This window comes from Ahaetulla prasina, chromosome 5 (assembly GCF_028640845.1).
Source record: "Ahaetulla prasina isolate Xishuangbanna chromosome 5, ASM2864084v1, whole genome shotgun sequence".
Lineage (NCBI taxonomy): Eukaryota > Metazoa > Chordata > Lepidosauria > Squamata > Colubridae > Ahaetulla > Ahaetulla prasina.
In genome coordinates, this window is record NC_080543.1 from 30,046,135 (window position 1) to 30,057,678 (window position 11,544).

An 11,544-nucleotide genomic window follows, 5' to 3' on the forward strand; every position below is an offset into this window, starting at 1 on the left:
GCTTTTGATACCATCGACCATGGTATCTTGCTGCACCGGTTAGAGGGATTGGGAGTGGGAAGCACCGTTTATTGGTGGTTCTCCTCCTATCTCTCTGACCAGTCGCAGACGGTGTTGGCAGGAGGGCAGAGGTCAGCCCCGAGGCGCCTCACTTGTGGGGTGCCGCAGGGGTCGATTCTATCGCCCCTCCTGTTCAACATCTATATGAAGCCGCTGGGTGAGATCATCAGTGGTTTCGGTGTGAGGTACCAGCTGTACGCTGATGACACTCAGCTGTACTTTCCACACCGGACCACCCCAACGAAGCTATCGAAGTACTGTCCCGGTGTCGAAGCCGTACGGGTCTAGATGGGGAGAAACAGGCTCAAGCTCAATCCCTCCAAGACAGAGTGACTGTGGATGCCGGAATCCCAGTACAGTCAGCTGCAGCTGACTGTTGGGGGCGAGTCATTGGCCCCAATGGAGAGGGTGCGCAACTTGGGCGTTCTCCTGGATGGACGGCTGTCCTTTGAAGACCATTTGATGGCCCTCTCCAGGAGAGCTTTTTACCAGGTGCGCCTGGTTCGCCAGTTGCGCCCCTTTCTAGACCGGGATGCCCTATGCACGGTCACTCATGCTCTCGTGACATCTCGTCTGGATTACTGCAATGCTCTCTACATGGGGCTCCCCTTGAGGAGCACCCGGAGGCTCCAGTTGGTCCAGAATGCGGCTGCGTGGGTGATAGAGGGAGCCCCTCGTGGCTCCCATGTGACACCTCTCCTGCGCAGACTGCATTGGCTACCTGTGGCCTTCCGGGTGCGCTTCAAGGTTTTGGTAACTATCTTCAAAGCGCTCCATGGCATAGGGCCGGGTTACTTATGGGACCGTCTGCTGCCACCGATTGCCTCTCACTGACCCGTGCGCTCTCACAGGGAGGGACTCCTCAGGGTGCCGTCGGCCAGGCAGTGCCGACTGGTGACACCCAGGGGAAGGGCCTTTTCTGTGGGGGTTCCCACCCTCTGGAACGAACTTCCCCCAGGACTCCGCCAACTTCCGGACCTTCGAACCTTTCGCCGCGAGCTTAAGACACATCTATTTATTTGCGCAGGACTGGGCTAGAATTTTAAATTTTGAATTTGGTTTTAATGGGGTTTTATTACTTTTATTGCTATTTTTAAATATTTGGCCTTATTTAATAAGTTTTTTAATTGATGTTTTATTCTGTATTTATATGTATGTTTTTTATCAGGCTGTAAACCGCCCTGAGTCCCTTGGGAGATAGGGCGGTATAAAAATGCGAATAAATAAATAAATAAATAAATAAATTTACAGATAGTCCTTGAGTTATGAATGGTTGCTTAGCAACCATGTGAAGTTTGAACTGGCCCGAAAAAAGAGACTTATGACCTGAATTCAAAGTTCTGACAGTCAGACCTCATCACCCCTCGCATGATCACACTTTGGGCATCAGCACGCGGGTTGCATTTACAGCCATTTGCAGTGTCCTGCAGTCATGTCACCCTGTTTTACAGCAGTTTTGCTGAAAACAGGCACTTCTAGTTTTCAACAGAATGACACCATAGTGAACCATTGGTTCATTCAACAACTGTGGCATTTGCTTAACCACTATCACAAAAAGAAAAGTTGTAGAATTGCATTGGTTCACATGATCATCCAATATTCCTGTGATGTTTAAAAGAGTCTAAGAACAGTTCAGGAACATAGTGTAATTATTCTGTTCTGTGATATAGTAGTAAGATATTCTATAATATGAAGTTGACTCCTGATGACTGCTTGGACAAGGCCTTGGAATTTTCTTGGCAAGATTTTGGAAACAGTTTGCCATTGCCTCCTTTCTAGAGTTGAGCGAGAGAGAGCAAATGGCCCAAAATCATCCATCTGGTGTTGGGCCTAAAGTGGGACTAGAATTCATTTTTCCATTTTCCAGGCTGTTATCATAACAATTACACCAGCATGGTTCTATATCAGTAGTTTACTTTAAGGCGATGCTGAAATAAAATACAAGTAGTCCTCAACTTATGATTACAACTGAGCCCCAAAATTCTGTTGCTAAGTGAGACATCTGTTAAATGAATTTTGCTCCATTTTACAATCTTTCTTGCCACACTTCTTAAGTGAATCACTGCAGTTGTTAAGTTAGTAACACGATTGTTAAGCGAATATGGTTTCCCCATTGACATTGCTTGCCAGAAGATTACAAAAGGTAATCGACCCTAGGACCCTGCAACCATTACAAATAAGAGTCAGTTGCCAAGTGTCTGGATTTTGATCACATGACCATAGGGATGATGCATGGTGATGCGAAAAACAATCATAAGTTACTTTTTCAGTGCTTGAAAACAGTCATTAAATGAATTGTTATAAGTCAAAGACTTGCTGTGCATTATTTCAGGAGACAGCCATTGCTTGATAGGTAGATTGAGATACCAATGTATCCTATAAACAAAATTGGGTAATGCAATTTAGCTTAATTCTCTCAGTAAGATCAAATTATTAGGCATTATTTGGCAGTAGCCAAGTCCTAATACATATATACATTTTCCTTTTCTTCTGTTGTGTCCAATTCTCAGAGACTGCCTGGAGAAGTCCCTGCAATTTTCTTCACAAGGTTTTTGAAAGGTGGTTTGCCATTGCCTCCTTTCTAAGGCTGAGACTTAGTGATTAGACCAGGTATCAGCAACCACAGTTCCAGAACTGTCCCCCTGTTGTGGCTCCCTGTCGCCTGAACCTACCACTGGCTGGACGCACCCCTCGCCCTTCCCTGCTAGTCATTCCTCGCCTGGCCTGAGAAGGTAAGGGCGACAGCGGCGGATGGAAACTTGCTCCATATTCCAGAGAGAGTGCCCCTGTACTTGCCTCATCTTGCAGGCCCTTCTTCCGGCCTTGTTGGTTCTGCGTGCACCTTGGTTGCTCGGGTAGACACACGATTTGCTCTATGCCCCAAGACACTGGCCTGGTCCGGCTGCAGACGATGCTCTGTGTCATAATGGGCTCAAGGAAGAGGAGGAGACACCGTCTCCCCCATTGTGAAGCGCACTAAATTTAACTATGCAGCGGACAGGCCATGGAGGTGGCAACAGCAGTGGCGTCAGCCACAGCCAAGCCAGACCAGTGTCTTGGGGCAGAGAGCAAGTTGCGCATCTCCCCGAATGACCAAGTTGCACACAGCACCAACAAGGGCCGGAAGAAGCACCCACAAGATGAGGCAAGTACAGAGGCACTTGGCTCCCGCTCTGGAATACAGAGCAAGTCTCCCGCCATTGCCCTTACCTTCTCAGGCCAGGTGATAAGTGACTGGGAGCAGAGGGTGAGGGGCGGGCCAGCCAGTGGTGGATTCAGCTGACGGAGCTACAGCAGGGGGATAAAAGAGCTTCATTTATCTGGGAACCTGAAATGACTCTTGATTTAAATCATATGGTAAAAAAGCACCCCAAGAAGAATAAAGAAGGAAGAACAACATCAGCAACAAAAAAAAAAACCCCAACCCTCACCTGTTTTTGGAAATTGTTCAAGAGAGAACACACACACACACACACACACACACACACACACACACACACACACACACACATGAGAGACAGAGACACACAGAGAGGGAGGGAGAGACAAAGAGAGTGGGAGAGAGAAAGAGACATACCTGTTTCTCACAGAAAAAAAAAAACACCAGGAACCACAAACCTGGGTAGGCTTGGCTGGGTGGGGGTCATGTGGGAGTGAGTGACAATGAGTTGGCTATGCCCACCCAGGTTTTGTGTCTCCCAGTGTTTTCTGTGGGAAACGGGTCCAAATGGGCCCTTTGAGTGTTTAAGATTGCAGACCCCTGATCTAGACAAAGCTCATTCAGCTAGCTTTGCACCAAAGGCGGGATTAGAATTCATGGTCTCCTCGTTTCTATCTGATGCCGTAACCACATCAAGCTGTCTCACATTTCCTTATTTTTTTATAAATTACAGACTGCCCCTTTAATAATAACAATATAGAAGAAAATATTTGCTACTCAGTTGAGCTACAGTTATGGAGTCCCTGTTGCTCTCTGAATTTGGATGTTTGCTTGCAGAAATTTCATTATCCTCCTAAGTAACATGAGTGCTAGTGAATGGAGTTTCCTCCCTTCATTTTGCTCCCTTGATTACCCTTTCAGGTAATGAAATGTCTACAAGCAAACAACCAACTTGCAAAAAGTACTCCACAATGACAATGTATAGTTTATCAGTGAAAATACAATGTAAGGATACATAAAGTACTTTCCTGCCTTTTCAAGATGATAGGGATATTTTTGAGGCAAAAACTACATAGATGACAAAATAATTACCTAATAAAAATAATTGTATTTTTAATTTTTTTTGCTTTGTATTTTACCCTGAAGTTGTTGTCAATTTTCAAAATATAAGCAGCTATATATTTTAATAATTATGCATATTTTAATTATAATAGGCTCGATAGCACTGAACTAGACCACAGTGAAAATGAAGACTATACAATGACGTCATCTTTGCCAGGAAAGAAGAATGATAAAAGAGATGATTCTGATATTGTAAGAATTGCTTTTCAATGAATTGTAACATTAATTTTTAAAAAATAATACAAAATGCAAGCAATCAGAGATGTGCCTGATGATTATGCATCTGAAGGTACAAGGTTTAGAAAGAGTGCCTTAAAAACATGTATTTCCTTAAAGTTTTTATTCTGCCCTTCTGGTCAGTTTTTATATTATAATGCCATAAAGAAAAATACAACTTTAGAGTATTAAAATATGGTGGGTTTTTTTCAGCTTATTTGTGGAATGAGTTCATATTTCCTTATGTAATATCGATCTAGACATATTTGATGGATGAAGTAGTGTTCTCTTTCTTCTTCAGTCAGAGCTGGAAAAGCCCAGAAGTAGAAAGAAAATGATTACAGATCCTGAGGAAAAGTTGGGTATGGATGAACTGAGCAAATTAGGACAAGAACCAAAACTTAGAAGTAGCCAGCGAGGCAGAAAAAGGGCCGCAGTTATTTCAGAGTCCGAGGAACCCCAGTGGTCAGAGGAAAAGAGGCTAAAAGAGAGTATCTTAGAAAGTGAAGATGAACAAAACAGCCCACCAAAGAAAGGAAGAAGAGGGCGGCCGCCAAAGGCCACCACAGGGACCATACAAAAAGAAGAATCAACAGTAAAAACATCTAAAAGAGGGAGAAAAAAAGCTGCACCAGTTAAACCTGTGGAAGAGGAGGAAGAAGAAGAGGAGGAAGAAGAGGAGGAGGAAGAGGAGGAAGAAAGGCAGATAGACAACATAGAACAGAAGTCAAAAGGTCGACAGTACAAAGCACTCAAAAAATCACAACAAAGGTAAGTCCTTCGTTCAATTGTCTTTTATTTTTAAATTTAAATTGACAAGGTGACTGAGTTGGATATCCTTCCAAAACAGATCTGAATCATCAGAAATAAGCACAGCTGAATCCAACCAGTCTACACCACAAAAAAGACGAGGAAGACCACCAAAAGTTCCACCCACTCAGCAGAAGAAAGGGTATGATGTGATGTCAATTTAACAAGGGGTTCATTAAATTAATTTTTAAAATGTTCCAAGCTTAGAAGATCCTGTGAGTACAATAAGGTTCACAAAAAAATAACAATTTAATAATTGCTTAGATGCTGAGATAGTCTAATTCTTTCCCCAAAACTTTCTTCATTGCTTAAACTTAAAGTGTTGAGTGATTCCTTGGTTTGCGGCTTTCTATTTTAGAGGAGCTGGACGATCAAAACAAACAGCAAGCAAAGAAAATGAATCTAGCGAAGAGATGGATGTATTTCAAAGTAGTTCTCCCGTTCACGATATTCCTCAAGAAATAACAATGGAGGAGGAAGAAGAAGTATCCTCAATCAGAGTAAATAATACGTTTATGCACAATTGCACATAGATTCATTTGAATGGTTATGCATTTCATACTGTTGAAGCTTAAAGTTTACTAAAGTGCTACCTATCTTTGGCATTACTAAATATAGTAAAGCAGAATTGGCAGTTCTTTGTTTTAAAAGTGAGAGAATTTTCCTTTGGGGAAAAATAGGCAATTCCATTTCATGTAGTACAACAAAACGTGTGTGGGAGGGGAGCATGCATTACTTGTGCTATTTTAAATCTTAGCTTTTATCCAGATGGACACCTATAGAGAGAAAGTGAAAAATTATTTTTAAACTATCAGTAGGATCATCATATTCTGGACTGTGCTTAATATCATTGAATTCAACTGTGCGTCTAAATGCAATTAGACTTAGCAATTAGTGGAACAAGCTTTTCTGCCTAATCCTTTTTTGTCTGGTCATATCATGGAATGCCTTCATCTAAATGATGTTCCAGTTAACGGATGCATTTTCTTGATGAATCAGTTAATGCTGATTGAAATGCATTGTCTACATTACATTCATTTATGTACACTGAGGGCATATGTACCAAGACAAATTACTTGTGTGTCCAATCACACTTGGCCAATAAAAAATTCTATTCTATTCTATTCTATTCTATTCTATTCTATTCTATTCTATTCTATTCTATTCTATTCTATTCTATTCTATTCTATTCTATTCTATTGAAAGAGGAAAACAGCTAGATAAATATCAACACTATGCAATTTTTTAAATTCTTGATGTTGCACCCAATGTATAGTTTAGACACGTTTTTGGAATATAGAAGAACACTATGAATGCAGAACATTCTTGAAGCTTCTAATTCTTTATATTTGGTTTTTTCAGGTTCGTCGGAGGACATCTAAAAGGGAAAGACGATGAAGAGTCATGCTCCTGCCATTTTTAAATGATGTCACTCTTACCATTTGCAAACTTTTAGGCTGAAGAGAATTGTTGATGCTCACAATGGGATTGCTGAAGAAATTAAATCACCCTATTTCCTGCTTCTGCTTTTTGAAGCTCCTAGGTCATGAGCATAATCCACACATATGTTTATATCATTAACTATGGGGTTTTGTGAAATGTAACGTATGCTGGCTATATAGACAAAAGAACTAAAAAAAATTGTCTGTAAATAATCCTTTTTTTAAAAAAAGTATTTCTGACTTTAAAGTGCTTGTATAGCTTTTATCACGGCTTTACACAGCAGTACCAGACTGTTTGGTAGAGCTATTGATTTGGGGAAAAAGACAAAAAAAAGTAAGAATGGGTATCAAGCAATATTTGTCAGTGTCTGTATTCTTATTTTTCTTGGCATTTAACTGTGAAAAAATCACTTTGACAAAATAGTGACACTTGCTCTGACACTATTTGTTAAATAAAAAAAAATACATTCTCTTTATGTATCTAATTCAGTGTTTACCTTTGGCAGTTGTCTGTCTTTGGAGGTGCCAAATTGCTTTTAAACAATGTGGGAGAAAACAGTACATTCAGCTGCAGATGTGTGAAAGAATAGACTTTTAATGCACCTCAGTATTGATAACAGATTTCTCTGGATTTCTTGTGGCATTGAGCATTTAAAAGAATTTAATATTTTAATTTTTAAAATGTGTTATTAAATAATGTAACAAAGCTGATCCTCATATTTTCCTTATTAGTTTTTGTTAATCTGCTGTATCAATAAAATTCTGTAACTGAATTTTTAATAGTCTAGTATGTCAATGTGTATATTCTCTCCTGAACGTTATGTTCATCAAACAAATTATTATGTTATAATATGAGACCTAATATCTGAGCTTTAGTGAAAATACAGGTTTTATTACCATGTAAATCAGAAAATTTTATTGATGCAGTCTGTCTTTATAAAGCTGTTTTTTCTTTAGAGCCAAGTGTTTTGTATATCACAGTAAGTTGCATGTTTATGAAAGAAATGTAATGGAATTGCAATGTAATTTTTAAAGTCTTATCTACAAGATGCTACATTGCCTCATGAGAAAAAATTTACCAAGAGTCTATTGTACCTTTTTGGTTAGCCAATATTTTTTACGTTTGTGTGCTTGGGTATAAGCATGGACAGTTGGAAGATTGAAGTAATAAGAAATGTGTTTGCATTAGAATGATCAGCTGCAAAATATTTCAGTCAGGGTATTCAAAATTTGTATGACATTTCAGTTTATGTTTTACATTGAAGTGATTGAACTTTGTTTCTTGGGTAGAATTACAGAAAATAGAGGATAAACTATTTTAAGACATTGTCATGTATGCAGTTTTCCAAACTGTGTTTGAACCAAAATGTATAGGTTACTATTTATGCTTAGCCATGCACATATTATGGTTTCCCATGCTGTTTTCCTCTTGTTCAATAGCAGTATATGTGAGGAATTCAAGTTTTAACTTATTAATATTGTATCCCATGGAATAATGGAGCATTGTCATAAATTAACAAGGACACCTTGTTATAATTCCAAGGGAATATATATATATATCCTGGGAAAAGATGAAAAGATACAGTGATTTGAAAACATTTGCAAGTATATTTTTTAGAGGAAAACCAACTCTTTTCTAAGCTTTTTTATTATAATTTGTATTGGTTTTTTTTAAGCAGCAGCAATAGAACAAAGGCAAACAGTTTGTGTTTATCAAACTGTTCTACTTAAGTGCTTTTTCTAGTAGCTCTTTTAGCTGGTACTTACTGTTCTTGAGCTATATTGTATTTTTATGCCCATAATTTTGGGTAACAACAATCAAAAAAACATTAGCTAGAGGTGGCTCTGAAGACTAGAAAATTGCCCACACAATGTAACCTCAGTGGTTCATAGAATTTAGCAGTGCAAATTAGAGTTTTTATATCTACATAAAATAAAAACATATAATGTATGACATTATCTTCACTGACAACATTTCACTGACATCATTTTGCAGAGTATATCTAAACCATTTTATATGAAGTATGAAACATTAAAACTGTTCACAGGCTTTTGAAGATTTATTTGCATGAACATAGTTTGGTCATATTTCCTTAATATTGCTGAAAATCAATTAATCATAAGATGTTAATGTAAATTAAATATATAATTTGACATTTGAAATGTTTATTTCTTGGAATATAATGTGTACTTGGGAAAATAGGTGCAGATGGGATAATATGTTAAACCTTTTAGGTTTTATTCTCATACAAAAATAATGCACATGTTATGTACTAACACTTTGGGATTTGAATACAGTAAATGGAGTAAAATAATACATAAACTGGATGCTAAGATTCAGTTAGTATGTTCATTTTTTGGTATGTATTATATTACATTAAACAAAAAATTGAGCTCACTGTTAAATTCAAGCATGAAATTCTTATATTACAATAAGGCATCTTGCTGCAGACAGCAGCCTTCATGTTTGTACATATAAATTATTTTATTTTTAAATTGGCTGTTTTCTTTGAGTGGCTTAATTTCTAGAGTTGGCTTGTTTTTCTCATTTTTTTTTACACCAGTTTCAGCAGATACGAATAAGTTTGACAAATATTTAGATTGTAATGTTCTTTTTGTAATGAAGTTTAAAAAAAATGTAGTTCAGTCAGAAGATTGGAAGATGCTCAGAAGAAAACTATTATAGTTTGCTTAACTACAATGTTTGGTAGTGCAAACATTTCCCTACTGTTAGATCTTCCTACAGTTATGCCTGTGATGAGCAGCCTACATGCTGTGCACAATTATTAGACAAGTTGTATTTTGGAGGATTAAGTTCATTATTAATGCTAATAATCCTCAAACCCAAACATTTAAGAAAGTAAAAATGAGGTTTTGGCTTTCTTAGAATAATATCTTTCTTAGAATAATGAAAAAGGAATGAAAACTAAATTGCCCATCTCATTTATCTGTATCTGTTAAAGTGAGAATAGTAAACAACTCAAAATGTACAAATAAACTTTTCTGACAGTTCACACAAAAAAATCAGTGACCAATATAGCCACCCTTCTTTTCAGTAAGAGTCATAAGCCTTCCATTCATGGAGTCCGTCAGTTTCTTGATCTGTTGACAGTCAACTTTTTGTGCAGCAGCAACCACAGTCTCCCAAACACTGTTCAGAGAGGTGTACTGTTTTCCTTCATAGTAACTCTCCCGTTTAAAAAGCGCCCACAAGTTCTCAGGGTGTAGTCAGGTGAGAAAGGGGGGCATGTCATTATTCTTTCATCTTTAAGGCCTTTACTGGCTAGCCATGCAGTGGAATACTTCAATACATGTGATGAAGCATTGTCCTGCATAAAAACCATGGTCTTTAAAGATGCAGACTTTTTCCAGTACCACTGCTTGAAGAAAGTGTCTTCTAAAAACTGGCAGTAGGTTTGGGAGTTGATTTTGAGTCCATCTTCAACCCGAAAAGGTCCAACTAGCTCATCTTGAATAATACCAGCCCATACCAGTACCTCACCTCACCACCTTGCTGACATCTAAAGTGGAGCTCTGTGCCTGTTACTGATGGCCATGGGCCCATCCATTGGTCTGTCGAGTCACTCTCATCAGTCCGTAAAACCTTTGAAAAATCTGTCTTCAAATATTTCTTGGCCCAGTTTTGCCATTTCAACTTTGGCGTCTTGTTCAATGGTGGCTGGGTTACAGTCTTCCTTACCTTGGCCACGTCTCTGAGCACTGAACACCTTGAACGTCTGGGCACTCCAGGTAGGTTACAGTTCTGGGATATGACAGCACTGGTGGATAATGGGTTCCTGGTAACTTCATATTTGATTCTTCTCAAATCTATGGCAGCTAATGTGCGTCTTTTTTTCTCCACACGTTTCTTGCGACTGTTGACTATTTGCAACAAAACATTTGATGGCTCTGTGATCATGCCCTAAGATCTTAGCAATTTCAAGAGTGCTGCATCCCTCTGAAAGACTTTTTACAATTTTTGACACTTCAGAATCAGTTAAATCTCCTTTTTGGCCTATTTTGCCTATGGAAAAGAAGCTGCACACCTTGATATAGGGTGTTGATCTCCTTATGCCACACCCTCATTACACAAAAACACATCATCTGATATGCTTATATCGACTAAGCATTCAAGTTCATACAGCTTGGAAGTGGAAAATATGCATAAAAATGATGATATGGTCAAAATACTCCCTTGCCTAATAATTATGCACACAGTGTATATGTCATCAGTTTGAACCTTGTATTTAGTATGGGCCAAGTGATTGTGAGGGTGATGTCCCATTAAATTCTACACGTCATGCACAGCCACACTGACAAAAAATTATATCAATTTAGTGTGATAATAGATAATTATCCGATGATACTCAACCTTGAGATCTATTAGTAAGTCTCATTTCCTTAGTGTGGCTTTATTGTTTCCTAATGTACAGGTTTTCACTGAGCAGTTCATACTATAAGAGCATTACAGACTTTGAGATTCTGAACACATATTGAACAGTCAATCCTGATTTATTCAGGTTTGGGTTTATTACCTACTTGGTAGTTTATTCCTTAAATTTTTCTTGTCATAGGTGTGGGCTGGATTCTCTTGTTTTATTTGCATACTATTGAGGTAGAATGGTAAGTTTTTACTTCTGCTAAAAAAAGAATGTTGTGTTCTTCTATTTTATTTAGTGGGTTTATTGAGAAATCCTAAGATTCTTCTGCATTTTCCAGCCAAAAGTATTCGGT

General features: G+C 38.4%; 1 protein-coding gene across 2 annotated transcripts in view; it reads left to right on the plus strand.

Annotated features, from left to right (window-relative positions):
- PDS5B (PDS5 cohesin associated factor B) overlaps positions 1-8,959 on the plus strand; it is a 91,591-nt gene extending 82,632 nt beyond the window's left edge. For both annotated transcript variants that reach the window (XM_058185226.1, XM_058185227.1), the window contains 5 exons: positions 4,435-4,534; positions 4,860-5,329; positions 5,409-5,510; positions 5,727-5,868; positions 6,731-8,959. In XM_058185226.1, the coding sequence (XP_058041209.1) occupies positions 4,435-4,534; positions 4,860-5,329; positions 5,409-5,510; positions 5,727-5,868; positions 6,731-6,766 (850 nt within the window). In that variant the 3' untranslated portion in view covers positions 6,767-8,959. The remainder of the gene's footprint in view (positions 1-4,434; positions 4,535-4,859; positions 5,330-5,408; positions 5,511-5,726; positions 5,869-6,730) is intronic.
- Positions 8,960-11,544: the final 2,585 nt, after the last annotated feature.